This window comes from Ylistrum balloti, unplaced genomic scaffold (genome assembly GCF_031769215.1).
Source record: "Ylistrum balloti isolate Yb309-2 unplaced genomic scaffold, AGI_CSIRO_Ybal_v1 Utg370332, whole genome shotgun sequence".
Taxonomy (NCBI): domain Eukaryota; kingdom Metazoa; phylum Mollusca; class Bivalvia; order Pectinida; family Pectinidae; genus Ylistrum; species Ylistrum balloti.
Window position 1 is genome coordinate 1 of NW_026782241.1, and position 15,614 is coordinate 15,614.

Below are 15,614 nucleotides of genomic sequence, written 5' to 3' on the forward strand. Positions count from 1 at the left end.
TAACAGTTTAAATAAGTACTGTGTTTGTGTATGCCTAAACACAGCAGTATCAATGTTTGTGTGCTTAGACACCGCAGTATAATTATGTACTGTGTGTGTCCCAAGATTCGGCTGTTTAATTATGTATTGTGTTTTTGCCAAGACTCAGCCGTATAATTATGTACTGTGTGTGCCAAGACTCTGCCATATGATTATGTACTGTGTGTGTGCCTAGATGAGGCAGTATAATTATGTACCTATTGTGTTTGTGTGTACTTTCCAGTCAAAGTTGACCGAGGGTCAGATGGACTTGCTATACATGCGGTACACACAGTGGCTGTATTTGTACACCAAGGCCAAGAAGTCACGCGAAGAACAGGAGAAACGGGAAATGGTAGGCCTTATAAAAAATCTAATATTTTAAAATATGGACCAATCGAATGGTAGCTGGTGTAAGAGATAGCAATATCAGAACATTATGTCTAAAGCAGATTATGATATGATTGTAATAACTAGGACTAAGTTGGTCATGAATTCATGAAAATGACAAGAAAATACGGGCTTGTCAACAGAATCTCAATCGCCACTTGAAATTGATGAAGCAAGGGCAAAATACAGACTAAGGAAATATTGGTACTTTAGTTTGAACAAACTGAGAATTTTTTCGCACAGTATAAAGCGTGATTTCTCCATTTTGTCTATTTAGTAGATTAAAATATTAGGATGTCAATAGTGTTGTTAGCTAGTTAGTATTAAGAAAAAAAAAATTTTTTTTGGTAAGTTTAGTTAAATAATGAGGCCAAACAGACACAAGTTAATACTTTGAACTAACGACAGAATAGCTATCATCCTCTGGCCACTATCCTTATTGAATAGGCCCAGTTAAACAGTCTACATGAGGAAGTTGAAAAACTCCGCAAGAAAAAACATGATTTGGATATCCGACTTGCGCGCCAGAAACACCTGAATTTGGTGGACGATCAAGTGGATCAACAGGTCAGTATTGGTCAATACAATTACACAGGTAGTTCAATTTTTCATACAGAACTAGAAATTGTGTGTTTGGTTCTTTCAACTGCATTTTTTCCCTGAATTTTGTGCTTTTTAGGACTTTTTTGGGTTATTTTAGACAAAGTTGGGACTTACATAAAAGAAAAAATGTGTTGCTGAAAGCCTTGAAAAAAGGACAAAAGTGTTATTTCATTTAATTCAGATAATATGAAAATGAAGAATTAAGGTCTCCAGATTTGTTTCAGTCTACATACATTTCATGTACTGACCTATATCACAGTAAACAACACTATAAAGGGGAGATGATTCTTGAGTCAATATTTCTCTGGTTTTAGCGCCAGTTACTAGGACCAATTGTTGCCAATTTACCCAAGTTGTCTAGGGAGTATGAGAGTTTAGCCCATGCTCTGGACACCACCCGTCACCAGATTGCTACCCAAGGTGTTTATCTGCCTGATGATGAAGAACAACTCCAAAGTAAGTTCAGGTTTATTAGGCAACTGTTCACACTGATGTTATTTGTGAAATTAAATTTTCATTTGTAATGTATGTGATGCATGAATATTAAAATACTAAAACAAATATGTTCTTTAAAACTGATACTGAAATCATATGGACATATTAAAATAGGGATGTAAAAATTAAATTATGTATTTGTGCAAAATTTTATATTTTCAAAAAATGATATCACAATGATTCTCCTGCATTCTAAATATGTTGATTTGGTTATTTTAATCATCATATAACTATCAAGTTATAAGGTCATTATTTAAGGTAAATGTGGAAAAATGGAAATATAGCAAAGTATAATTATGGATGTGTATGTGATTATCATAAACTTTGTTTTAGGAAAATTAGAAAAGGAACTGTCAACAAGTGAACAATTGCTGGGAGAGTTATCAGTGATGATCAGACAACCAGTGACTACAGTAACAGCAATGTCTAAGGCTCTGGGCGCCATGGAGAAAGCTGTGGACGCTCAAACTCACGAACTCCGACAGTAAGTACAGTGATTACTGACCTCATGAACTCCGACAGTAATTACCATGTTTACTGACCTCATGAACTCTGACAGTAAGTACAAAGTTTACTGACCTCATGAACTCCGACAGTAATTACCATGTTTACTGACCTCACAAACTCCAACAGTAAGTACAATGTTTACTGACCTCACAAACTCCGACAGTAAGTACAAAGTTTACTGACCTCATGAACTCCGACAGTAATTACCATGTTTACTGACCTCACAAACTCCGACAGTAAGTACAATGTTTACTGACCCCACAAACTCTGACAGTAAGTACAATGTTTACTGACCTCATGAACTCTGACAGTAAGTACAATGTTTACTGACCTCACAAACTCTGATAGAAGGTACAATGTTTACTGACCTCACAAACTCCGACAGTAATTACCATGTTTACTGACCTCACAAACTCTGACAGTAAGTACCATGTTTACTGACCTCACAAACTCTGACAGTAAGTACAATGTTTACTGACCTCATGAACTCTGACAGTAGGTACAATGTTTACTGACATCTCTGTAGGAGGCCTTGTCCAAAATGTTCTTATGTCTGGTGATTTTCATATACTTTATTCAAGTTTGTCATATGAACTTTCAACTTACATATGTAAATATTTTAATTACCTCCAAGGAAAGAATTAGGTGATGATCAGACTACTAGATAAATATTCTACAGCCTTTATCCAAATGCTTCTCTTTCTCCTCAGATGTACAGAAATGATTTCAGCAACGCAAAGCCTGACAATACAAGAGACCTCACTACGGATACAAGAAATGCAGGCCTAATGATACAGCAGTTTTCTTTTGATATTCCGGTCAAAAAGACGACTCTATTGCAATTTTATAAACTGTTGCAACATAATGCAACAAAAAGTATGCAATCCATTTGTTGCCTTTAAATATTTCTTTGTTTAAGTCATAATTGAATTTTGAGAAATTTGGATGAAATATGACATATTAAAGAAATAAGTTAAAATTGTTTATGTTAGAGGATTCTGGAAAATGATATGATATCTTTATTTCAAGCTACACCAATTTTATTTTTATGAGCAGCAGTGTTGTCAGGTGATCAGCTTTATAATTCTTAACATAATTCGGTCAAACATGGAAACTTAATAATTAAAGTATGAAATTACCTTAGATAAGTTGGTATTTCAGGGTTTCAAGATCGAGGTCAAATTTAAAGAAACTTGTTAATCAAACTAAATTTCATGGGTGAATAGCATTCATGTCTTGCTATGTTTTTTCAATCATGCTAGGATTAAGCTGAAAGTTTAAAACTGTCAAACCAATAATAATTAGTCTTTAACGAAACTTTTGCATAATGTACTGAAAGAAATAACAGACTTTTCTGATATTTTGAAATTCTAACCAGGCAATGCTTTACAATGATTGGAAAGGGAATCCTGGTATAACTTAGTGTGATAGGTTGTATCCTCGAGCTGTCAGTGACTGGTACAGCAGAACAATTGAGGTGTTTTACTTAGATAGAAGAATATCCATTAAAATGGAATGTGCTTTAAGTGTTGGAGTAATCGATTCAAATTAATAACAGAACTTATGTAGCTTAGTCCTGAAAACAGAAATGGTTTATTGTTATATATCATTACATATTATTGACAGTTAAGTCTATTTCTACCCTGTTTCTGTAATGAATTTATTTTTTCTTCATTAAATATTGATGAATAAATTTGTTAGCCTATTTTCAATTGAGTTGATTATTTTTATCATATTGTTTTTTTGGGTTTTACCTCCTCTGATACAGGATGTCTCAATACAGCTGATACAAGAAAACACTGACTGATAAACAAAATCAAAATTCAAACTGAAAATCTATGAAATTAAGGCAAAATATGAACAAATGTAATATTCAGCAAGGAGATATTTGAAAGTGTGCAAAGATAATTTGACCTTGGTCAATTCAAGAGAAATGTCCAGACATGGTTGTTGGAGGTTGACACAGGACATTTAAATGCCGTTAGATTCTATGATGTAAGTAATACCAAATTTAATGTTTGCTGAGATAGATAAATCCGGTAAAAACAGCAGTCCCTCTGGTGACCATGATTTTAATTCATTAATATTACCTACCAATACTAGACTGGGAGACTTGTTACATGTTAGAAGGTGTCTTATGTATATCCGAGTTTATTCAAGCTCAAGACAGACTATCTTAGATGAAGCAAAACCATTTCATACCAGGTAAGAAAATGACACGTAACATGAAAAAAATTAAAAACTTTTCATTAGATTAATATGTTGAAATTCTGTTGAATTTGTATTGCACAAATCACCAAAACAAATTGAAGTGTAACTTTTCATAGGTAACACATAAAACTATACATAACTCCTTGTTAAGAACAAACAGACTATTGGAAGCAATCCTATTATAAATGTTAAGAGACTCGTTTTGTTTTGTTATTATTATCATCCCATTTATTAGCTAGACAGAATAAGGTTGTAATTCGTCCTGTACCTACCTTGCAGCTGTTTCAAATTCTTTCCGGGCCTCTATCTTCACCTGAGAATCATTCCACGTGGGATGGTATTGTCTGACTAGACCCTCTGATTTCGTGATATACGTCACCTGTGATTTGTCGTACATATTCCTATCAAAGATGGGTCTCCAACTTTCCCAGTCTATCACAGCCAGACCTGAGAAATCGGCTACAGGGATAGTTCTGTTGACATCATACTGCACTCTCCTTAAATGTTTCTGTAGTTTGGATTTCTGTTCAACAATGTATGTAACAAAAATAAAATAGACATTTCTCGTAACATCGATAACCACATATAGATTGGCAGCGTGTTATATCTCTTAGAAAGTAGTGAAAACTTCACAACTCCTAATTTTGTTATCATTTTTTCCATCTTTGTATTGTCCGATAATAAAATGTTGTGGCCAGCCATACTATCACAGTACTGCTGTTAATGTTATGGATTTGAGACCCGAGATGGTCATTATTGTCAAACTATACGTGTAAAGTTGGAATTAATTCCGAGGGATTCAGTTATTGTTATACCACGCGTATGTTTTATAGTTCGGGTTATGATCGTTATATATATATATATATATATATATATATAGGCACATTAAGATTGTGTACCGAAAGTTTTTAATCGGAGATGCAATGTTTGATAGAAGAGATAGAAATTGTTTACAAGTCAATAAATGATCACTCAAAGACATCATTAAAATCGCATTGTGTACATATCATATAAAAGTGTTTGTTGAAGTTAATTAGATGATTGTCTGACTAAAGAGGAAGTTTACCTTTTCTTTGTTTGATATGAAGCTGAAAGTGTTTCTCATGATTGTCCGTATGCATGTGGTTCTGCTGTTTACCTTGTTTTCTTTTCGGAACGTGACATCACTTACTTGGATTGGTCAAGATTTACGGTATCGGCAGTGTCCGAGTGCTAATTGATAAGTTGTGAGCCTTTTATGGAAGAAGTTAAGCAGGGATGTCCTTTTTCAGCTTTACTGTTCCCTGACTATTTTTACTCTGAAAGGTCATAATAGTGGACGTAAAACCTGTTAAATACAAAATCAAATGACTATTTAAGGTTGTGTACCCGAAGACTGGTGTCCTTTGGTTAGTTTATGTCGAAGAGGTAGAACTCTAAAGTAAACAAGACATACGACGTTTTACCAAATTGGCCAAATCGCTGAGAGAGCAGTGATTCATTATTTGTACAAGAAAGGTCTAGCACCTAAGGATATCCATACTGATATGGTAGCAACACTAGGGCGTGATGCCTCTTCATATACTACAGTGAAATGGTGGATGGCGGCGGAATTTTAAGCGCAACAGGCAGTGCCTTGGCGATGACGCCCGTTCTGGAAGGCCAGCCACTGTTGCAACCCCAAAAACAGTCAGTAAAGTAGATGATATTGTAATGGATGACACGCGAGAGAGAGATATAGCCAGTACAGTTGGGATTTCACAGGAAAGAGTACAGTCAATTCTTACGGTAGATCTTACAAACAGAAAGCTCTAAGTCCGTTGGTTACCAAGACTTCTGACAGTTGATCAGACGCACACCAGGCGGACTTTGTCGCGTGCTAATCTGAACCTTTTCGAGGCAGATCCTGTTAGATTTCTGCAGAGGTTTGTGACTATGGAAGGAACGTGGATCCATCATTTCACCCCAAAGACCAAACAACAGTCTTAACAATGGAACAACTCTGGTTTACCCCCGCCGAAGTAGGCAAAGACTGTTCCATCGGCTCCATGATCTCGGTTTTATTGGATGCTGGTGGCATTCTGATAGTAGATTATCTACAAAAGGGACAAACACTTAATGGCACGTATTATGCAGAACTTCTTCGGCAGTTAAGAGAAAATATCAAACTCAAGCATCGCGGGAAACTTAGTAACGGTGTGTTGTTTCGCCAGGACTAAACCCCTTTTCACATGTCTAATATTGCTATGGTTGCCATTAGTGATTGTGGCTTTGAATTGGAGTATCCGCCTTATTCACTTGATCTGTTTTCATCAGACTTTCATCTATTTCCAAGATTGAAAAAGCCATTTCCGGTACTAGGTGGTGACGTCATGCAGTGGAGGACGTTATGAACGATCAAGAAAAGGACTTCTTTAAAAGTGGCTTTGAGGCCTTAAACATCGCTGACAAAAGTGTATAGATATTGAAGGGGATTATGTTGAAAAATAATGCAATATATTCGCCAAAGGTCAAATACTTATATATGAGGCTCACAAGTTATCAAGCAGTCCACGTATATATCACTCTTAGTCTTAATCGACAAATATATTCATGCACGTCGCAAATATGTATGATAGTGGGCTGTAATTCAATGTCAATGTGTGATGGCGAGACTGACGCATACTGTCCTGTTGTAGGTTAAGTTTCTTTGAAGCTAGTTGGCCATGTTTTTATAGTTTAGCGTGATGAAATGTCAAAGGTGTTGGTACCTTGTCTAGTTGTTGATAACAAACTTACCTGGGGTAGACCTCCATTGATAGCCGATCCATTGCTTAAATATTTAGGATATAATCCCGGGGTTGGTTCGTAAAACAGAACAATATTCTCACCGAAGAACGACTGGTTCAGGTTTTGTATGATGCCATAATGTGATAAGTTCAGCAGCACTTTGAATTTGTCTTGACAGACAGCCGATGGTACATTCCACACAACGGCGAAAGGTACCTCCGACACGTTAGAACGGGGTTGCGGAAGTTGTCCAAAATACAGCCTTATTTGGGCGATCAAAGTGATGATGGATTTTATAATACTATATATATCCATTGTATCTGTGGTGTGCCGGACAGAGATATACGTTTGACATCGTGTTAACACGTGGTCACTGATAACATACCCGTGGTAGTGTTTATAGTGTGATTAAATTTACAACATATTGCGTTGTTCTTATCTGATGATTGTGTAGTAAACATTTGTAGCAAATCTTAACTAGTGTATCTGGAACAGCAGATTAAAAGAAATGAAAACAAATCCTCATCGTGATTTTGAATATAAAAGTCCAACGGGTTATGACTTTCCTTGTCGGCTATATATCACGGTCGGCATCTACTTAAATAGATAAGGAATAGATATTCAGAATTTTCCCAGTAATTTTGAGAATTCGAATTGATGTAAGCTCTTGCATGACTTTCAATTACATAGGACGGAAACGAGCCCATTAGTTCGCATCTCTGTCGCACTAAAGTGTAAAAAATATCCAATCACACATGAAATAAGATTTTGTTTTTCGGGAAATCCTTTTTTTTCCAATTATTCATGAAAACACAATTTATTTTCACGGTTAATGAAAAATACGATGCAACTACTAGCACAGTCGTTATGAAAGTCATGGTATCACAGTTATAGCCGTCACACAGCGCTGGTATCTTATCTTTCTACTTTGTCGTTATACTCGATGAGAACAGATAGCCGTCACACAGTGCTGGTATCTTATCTTTCTACTTTGTCGTTATACTCGATGAGAACAGATAGCCGTCACACAGGTCTGGTATCTTATCTTTCTACTTTGTCGTTATACTCGATGAGAACAGATAGCCGTCACACAGTTCTGGTATTTTATCTTTCTACTTTGTCGTTATACTCGATGAGAACAGATAGCCGTCACACAGTGCTGGTATCTTATCTTTCTACTTTGTCGATGTACTCGATGAGAACAGATAGCCGTTACACAGTTCTGGTATCTTATCTTTCTACTTTGTCGTTATACTCGATGAGAACAGATAGCCGTCACACAGTGCTGGTATTTTATCTTTCTACTTTGTCGTTGTACTCGATGAGAACAGATAGCCGTCACACAGTTCTGGTATTTTATCTTTCTACTTTGTCGTTATACTCGATGAGAACAGATAGCCGTCACACAGTTCTGGTATTTTATCTTTCTACTTTGTCGTTGTACTCGATGAGAACAGATAGCCGTCACACAGTGCTGGTATCTTATCTTTCTACTTTGTCGTTGTACTCGATGAGAACAGATAGCCGTCACACAGTGCTGGTATTTTATCTTTCTACTTTGTCGTTATACTCGATGAGAACAGATAGCCGTCGATGAGAACAGATAGCCGTCACACAGTTCTGGTATTTTATCTTTCTACTTTCGTCGTGAGAACAGATAGCCGTCACACAGTTCTGGTATTTTATCTTTCTACTTTGTCGTTATACTCGATGAGAACAGATAGCCGTCACACAGTTCTGGTATTTTATCTTTCTACTTTGTCGTTATACTCGATGAGAACAGATAGCCGTCACACAGTTCTGGTATTTTATCTTTCTACTTTGTCGTTATACTCGATGAGAACAGATAGCCGTCACACAGTGCTGGTATTTTATCTTTCTACTTTGTCGTTATACTCGATGAGAACAGATAGCCGTCACACAGTCTGGTTATCTTTCTACTTTGTCGTTATACTCGATGAGAACAGATAGCCGTCACACAGTTCTGGTATTTTATCTATCTTATCTTTCTACTTTGTCGTTATACTCGATGAGAACAGATAGCCGTCACACAGTGCTGGTATCTTATCTTTCTACTTTGTCGTTATACTCGATGAGAACAGATAGCCGTCACACAGTGCTGGTATTTTATCTTTCTACTTTGTCGTTATACTCGATGAGAACAGATAGCCGTCACACAGTGCTGGTATTTTATCTTTCTACTTTGTCGTTATACTCGATGAGAACAGATAGCCGTCACACAGTTCTGGTATTTTATCTTTCTACTTTGTCGTTATACTCGATCTGGTATTTTATCTTTCTACTTTGTCGTTGTACTCGATGAGAACAGATAGCCGTCACACAGTGCTGGTATCTTATCTTTCTACTTTGTCGTTGTACTCGATGAGAACAGATAGCCGTCACACAGTGCTGGTATTTTATCTTTCTACTTTGTCGTTATACTCGATGAGAACAGATAGCCGTCACACAGTTCTGGTATTTTATCTTTCTACTTTGTCGTTATACTCGATGAGAACAGATAGCCGTCACACAGTTCTGGTATTTTATCTTTCTACTTTGTCGTTATACTCGATGAGAACAGATAGCCGTCACACAGTTCTGGTATTTTATCTTTCTACTTTGTCGTTATACTCGATGAGAACAGATAGCCGTCACACAGTGCTGGTATCTTATCTTTCTACTTTGTCGTTATACTCGATGAGAACAGATAGCCGTCACAGGTCTGGTATTTTATCTTTCTACTTTGTCGTTATACTCGATGAGAACAGATAGCCGTCACACAGTTCTGGTATTTTATCTTTCTACTTTGTCGTTATACTCGATGAGAACAGATAGCCGTCACACAGTTCTGGTATTTTATCTTTCTACTTTGTCGTTATACTCGATGAGAACAGATAGCCGTCACACAGTGCTGGTATTTTATCTTTCTACTTTGTCGTTATACTCGATGAGAACAGATAGCCGTCACACAGTTCTGGTATCTTATCTTTCTACTTTGTCGATGTACTCGATGAGAACAGATAGCCGTTACACAGTTCTGGTATCTTATCTTTCTACTTTGTCGTTATACTCGATGAGAACAGATAGCCGTCACAGGTCTGGTATTTTATCTTTCTACTTTGTCGTTATACTCGATGAGAACAGATAGCCGTCACACAGTTCTGGTATCTTATCTTTCTACTTTGTCGATGTACTCGATGAGAACAGATAGCCGTCACACAATTCTGGTATTTCTGGTATTTTATCTTTCTACTTTGTCGTTATACTCGATGAGAACAGATAGCCGTCACACAGTTCTGGTATTTTATCTTTCTACTTTGTCGTTATACTCGATGAGAACAGATAGCCGTCACACAGTGCTGGTATTTTATCTTTCTACTTTGTCGTTATACTCGATGAGAACAGATAGCCGTCACACAGTGCTGGTATCTTATCTTTCTACTTTGTCGTTGTACTCGATGAGAACAGATAGCCGTCACACAGTTCTGGTATTTTATCTTTCTACTTTGTCGTTATACTCGATGAGAACAGATAGCCGTCACACAGTCTGGTATTTTATCTTACTTTGTCGTTATATTCTACTTTGTCGTTATACTCGATGAGAACAGATAGCCGTCACACAGTTCTGTCTGGTATTTTATCTTTCTACTTTGTCGTTGTACTCGATGAGAACAGATAGCCGTCACACAGTTCTGGTATTTTATCTTTCTACTTTGTCGTTATACTCGATGAGAACAGATAGCCGTCACACAGTTCTGGTATTTTATCTTTCTACTTTGTCGTTATACTCGATGAGAACAGATAGCCGTCACACAGTTCTGGTATTTTATCTTTCTACTTTGTCGTTATACTCGATGAGAACAGATAGTCACACCGTCACACAGTTCTGGTATTTTATCTTTCTACTTTGTCGTTATACTCGATGAGAACAGATAGCCGTCACACAGTTCTGTCTGGTATTTTATCTTTCTACTTTGTCGTTATACTCGATGAGAACATATAGCCGTCACACAGGTCTGGTATTTTATCTTTCTACGTTGTCGTTGTACTCGATGAGAACAGATAGCCGTCACACAGGTCTGGTATTTTATCTTTCTACTTTGTCGTTGTACTCGATGAGAACAGATAGCCGTCACACAGTGCTGGTATTTTATCTTTCTACTTTGTCGTTATACTCGATGAGAACAGATAGCCGTCACACAGTTCTGTCTGGTATTTTATCTTTCTACTTTGTCGTTGTACTCGATGAGAACAGATAGCCGTCACACAATTCTGGTATCTTATCTTTCTACTTTGTCGTTATACTCGATGAGAACAGATAGCCGTCACACAGTTCTGGTATTTTATCTTTCTACTTTGTCGTTGTACTCGATGAGAACAGATAGCCGTCACACAGTTCTGTCTGGTATTTTATCTTTCTACTTTGTCGTTATACTCGATGAGAACAGATAGCCGTCACACAGTTCTGGTATTTTATCTTTCTACTTTGTCGTTATACTCGATGAGAACAGATAGCCGTCACACAGTTCTGTCTGGTATTTTATCTTTCTACTTTGTCGTTATACTCGATGAGAACATATAGCCGTCACACAGGTCTGGTATTTTATCTTTCTACGTTGTCGTTGTACTCGATGAGAACAGATAGCCGTCAGTTCTGGTATTTTATCTTTCTACTTTGTCGTTATACTCGATGAGAACAGATAGCCGTCACACAATTCTGGTATTTTATCTTTCTACTTTGTCGTTATACTCGATGAGAACAGATAGCCGTCACACAGTTCTGGTATTTTATCTTTCTACTTTGTCGTTATACTCGATGAGAACAGATAGCCGTCACACATCTGGTATTTTTTTTACAAAATTTTCTAGGGTCTTTGTCAGTTGTACTACGATGAGAACAGATAGCCGTCACACAGTATCTGGTCGGCTTATCTTTCTACTTTGAAAATTCTTTTGTAGAACAGATAGCCGTCACAGAAATTTGTTTAAAATTGGTCTGAAGCGTCCTTGGGTGAAAGAAACTTGTGTAAATGGTTGAGTTGATCCTTTGGGTGCAGATAATGGGGTCCAATAGATAAATTAGGCATAACGCTTTATAATTCCATTTCCTTATGTGTGGATAATGCTGTTTTAGCCAAACAAAGCCAGGTGAGCGATACAGACACTATTGTTAATCTGAAACATAACTGACCGAGGGCTGATGCAGCGCAAAAGTGCAGCTTTCATCGTGAAATCAGAGAAAGCTATGGAAATACTAAGTTTTTATCACAATGAATGAACAATGTATTGCAATTACGTTCAAAGAACTGTTACAGTAGCTTGAAGTTTTATGTCATCGACGTAGTGACGCGACTCAGCCCCTGGTTTGATCAGGTCATGTGCAAATAAAATCTAGTGGATATCCGTCAGTAACCGGTATGGATTTACTTTTTTAAATATTGCTGGAATCACCTGACCACATTGCTGCAGAGAGTGGATTTTGTTTTTCCTCTTTTTTCTTTTTGTTTTTGTTTTCTTTTTTTTTGTTCTTTTTTTACAGCGAAAAATGTCTCGTGGCATCATCTTTCCCTAACGGAAATGTTGATGTCCTAGTTGTTCACTGAATTTCAAGAAGACGATTTTTCCATTTTGTGATAAATCATCTTGCACCACGTGTGCAACGAGTTGTTCACAAATCTTCACACTATCTCCATCGGCTGTTAAATAAAACATCGGGATTAAAAGTTCAACATTGTGTAACCTACAGCTGCCGTTGTCTACCTGACATAAAGGAGGTAATGTTCTGACTTATCCGATTTAAGGAGATCAAGGTTTGTGTTGAAGACAGATGGACTCACTTTAGTGTCGAAACGATGGAAGAAAAGTAACATACACTTCTAGTACCTGTACTAGTGTACAGAGGCCATGGTACTTTATTTTCAAGTAAGTTAATTTGAAATAATACCCACAAGCGTTGCAAGTAGTACGTATTGACAAAGACTACATCATAACTTTGACAGGTGCTATCAAATTTTCAAATTACAGTATCTTAAAACTGCAAAGTTATGTATGAATAAAGTCTTTTAATGATCAAAACAAGTTCGTTGAAAATACATTGATCATGTCATTTCCTTTTGAAATCCGTTTATTTCATGACATACAGCTGACGACGGGACTAGCTTGTATGATTTATTCGTTGTGAAATTAATGACTGAAGACCTTATAGATACTATGTCTGTGTACATGCCACTTCCTCTGCCGTTCGGAACCAACAAGATGCGACCAGTACATATCATTACAATTCTACTGGTTTTCGTCACTACCACGTTGGCATGCACAACAGAAGAACACATAGGTAAGGCATTGGAAGAAGAAATGGTCGAGCACAACTTTGATGAGTGAAAAATAAGGATGAAATGTCCGGCTCTGGTCACGGATCTGGAACGGTAAATTCGATCTCACCTGCATATGATGAAAATTTACATTGGGTTCCCGAATATCAAAATGTATCTATATAAACAGTTTGTTGCTGGGTCGGAAGTAGCTTAACCAATTCTTCACTCAAGCCTCGTACTTCTATTCTTGTTACTATCAAGTCAAGGTTTATCTCTCATTGTGATAGTGTATACATGGTTTCTAGAAGCGGAAGGTTTCTAGAAGCGGATGTTACATCAATTAGATGAAAAAAATTTAAAAGAGATTTTCATAATTTTGAAAAAGCGTATCTTTTAATTCTTCTATCTATACACCATCGCATCTATTTCAAACTGAAATAACGCAATCATTCATTGGACATGGGGGTTTTATTTAATAAAACAACAAATAAAATGCAGATATATTAACGAAATCATCAAACTCAAATTCAATAAAACCAATAGGAAATATGAACAAAAGAAACGGAGACTCGTGAAAAAGTACAAGGAGAATATTTCTAGGCGTTTCGGAAGAGTAAACGTTTTCAGCTTCATGTAGATCTTTGTCACTATATGTAAATTCACGTTCCCAAATGAAAACAAGGTAAATAACAACGGAACCAACAGGTAACTAACAAGCATCATAAACGCCCAGTTTTGTATCACCAAAGGAAATGTTATACATGCCAGCATTATGACGATATAAAACTTCCCGATCATTTTCATCAAACTACATCTCTCAAACCCAGTGATGAAATTGCCATTTCACGATATCATGTTTTCATTGCTTTCACGATTAGTTTTAAAACGACGAGATTTGTTAGTAAATAACAATAAATCTAGACTTATTTGTCACCATCTTCCATTTAAATATGAATTAAACTGAATTTTCAAAATGCAAGACAGGAGTTATCTTTCCTTGTTTAAGATGAGGAGAAGATGTACTGCAGATTCAGACGACGACGGAAGTTAATGGTGGAAGAGTCTAAACTATACTATAGGCAGTGCCAGCAGTGCAGCTGCACCAAAGATGGACTAGTCTGTTGTGGGTAAGTTATTGACTTTTATTGTGTAAGCTAAAACCGAATAATGTACATTAAAACATTAAAATTCAGAATGATTACCCCTGAATCTGAGGAACAGAGTACCTGTAAACTTCAAAGTAAACAGTGTATCCATATTCCTCCAAGTATACATTGTAACCCTAAACCTCCAAGTAAACAGTGTAACCCTAAACCTCCAAGTAAACAGTGTAACCCTAAACCTCCAGGTATAAAGTGTAACCCTAAACCTCCAAGTAAACAGTGTAACCCTAAACCTCCAAGTAAACAGTGTAACCCTAAACCTCCAGGTATACAGTGTAAACATTAACCTCCAAGTAAACAGTGTAACCCTAAACCTCCAGGTATAAAGTGTAACCCTAAACCTCCAAGTAAACAGTGTAACCCTAAACCTCCAAGTAAACAGTGTAACCTTAAACCTCCAGGTGTAAAGTGTAACCCTAAACCTCCAAGTAAACAGTGTAACCCTAAACCTCCAAGTAAACAGTGTAACCCTAAACCTCCAAGTAAACAGTGTAACCCTAAACCTCCAAGTATACAGTGTAAACCTTAACCTCCAAGTAAACAGTGTAACCCTAAACCTCCAAGTAAACAGTGTAACCCTAAACCTCCAAGTAAACAGTGTAACCCTAAACCTCCTAGTATACAGTGTAACTCTAAACCTCCAAGTAAACAGTGTAACCCTAAACCTCCAAGTATACCGTGTAACCCTAAACCTCCAAGTAAACAGTGTAACCCTAAACCTCCAAGTAAACAGTGTAACCCTAAACCTCCAGGTATACAGTGTAAACCTTAACCTCCAAGTAAACAGTGTAACCCTAAACCTCCAGGTATAAAGTGTAACCCTAAACCTCCAAGTAAACAGTGTAACCTTAAACCTCCAGGTGTAAAGTGTAACCCTAAACCTCCAAGTAAACAGTGTAACCCTAAACCTCCAGGTGTAAAGCGTAACCCTTAACATCCAAGTAAATAATGTACCCCTAAAGTTCTAAATGTACCCTTTAACAAACACATTTTTAGTGTACACCTAAACCTTATAATTGATAATGTACACCTAGATATCTAAATTGATACAAATGATCCTCCGAATAGATGATGTACTCCTAAACCTCTAGACTAATACTGGGTCCCTAAACCTCCAGATTAATAGTGGGTCCCTAAACCCCTAGATTGATTTCGGGCCCCTAAA

At 36.9% G+C, this 15,614-nt stretch overlaps 3 protein-coding genes across 3 annotated transcripts; 2 read left to right on the forward strand and 1 right to left on the reverse strand.

The window, feature by feature from the left end:
• Positions 1-271: 271 nt before the first annotated feature.
• Positions 272-3,040, forward strand: LOC132553550 (HAUS augmin-like complex subunit 8). Its single transcript, XM_060217805.1, has 5 exons — positions 272-373; positions 856-975; positions 1,326-1,467; positions 1,840-1,990; positions 2,724-3,040. Exons 1-5 carry the CDS (start codon positions 284-286, stop codon positions 2,800-2,802), a joined length of 582 nt encoding a protein of 193 aa, XP_060073788.1. The 5' UTR covers positions 272-283; the 3' UTR covers positions 2,803-3,040.
• A 1,452-nt stretch (positions 3,041-4,492) lies between these two features.
• On the reverse strand, positions 4,493-7,287 carry LOC132553496 (hyaluronidase-like). Its single transcript, XM_060217747.1, has 2 exons — positions 6,982-7,287; positions 4,493-4,747 (listed from the first exon to the last, which is right to left on the reverse strand). The coding sequence occupies exons 1-2, from the start codon at positions 7,285-7,287 to the stop codon at positions 4,493-4,495; spliced, it is 561 nt and encodes a 186-aa protein (XP_060073730.1).
• Positions 7,288-14,480: 7,193 nt separating this feature from the next.
• LOC132553497 (uncharacterized) lies at positions 14,481-15,383 on the forward strand. The gene is made up of 3 exons (XM_060217748.1): positions 14,481-14,715; positions 14,770-14,958; positions 15,256-15,383. Exons 1-3 carry the CDS (start codon positions 14,481-14,483, stop codon positions 15,381-15,383), a joined length of 552 nt encoding a protein of 183 aa, XP_060073731.1.
• The last annotated feature ends 231 nt before the right edge of the window (positions 15,384-15,614 follow it).

Excerpts from the sequence above, each read along its gene's own strand:
- LOC132553550 (XM_060217805.1), top strand. The coding sequence starts at position 284 with ATGGACTTGCTATACATGCGGTACACACAGTGGCTGTATTTGTACACC. Across the intron at positions 1,468-1,839 it reads TGATGAAGAACAACTCCAAA|GAAAATTAGAAAAGGAACTG; the intron begins GTAAGTTCAGGT and ends ACTTTGTTTTAG. Across the intron at positions 1,991-2,723 it reads CAAACTCACGAACTCCGACA|ATGTACAGAAATGATTTCAG; the intron begins GTAAGTACAGTG and ends CTTTCTCCTCAG.
- LOC132553497 (XM_060217748.1), top strand. The coding sequence starts at position 14,481 with ATGATTACCCCTGAATCTGAGGAACAGAGTACCTGTAAACTTCAAAGT. Across the intron at positions 14,716-14,769 it reads GTGTAACCCTAAACCTCCAG|GTATAAAGTGTAACCCTAAA; the intron begins GTATACAGTGTA and ends CTAAACCTCCAG. Across the intron at positions 14,959-15,255 it reads GTGTAACCCTAAACCTCCAA|GTATAAAGTGTAACCCTAAA; the intron begins GTATACAGTGTA and ends CTAAACCTCCAG.
- LOC132553496 (XM_060217747.1), bottom strand. The coding sequence starts at position 7,287 with ATGGATATATATAGTATTATAAAATCCATCATCACTTTGATCGCCCAA. Across the intron at positions 4,748-6,981 it reads TCAATGGAGGTCTACCCCAG|AAATCCAAACTACAGAAACA; the intron begins GTAAGTTTGTTA and ends ATTGTTGAACAG.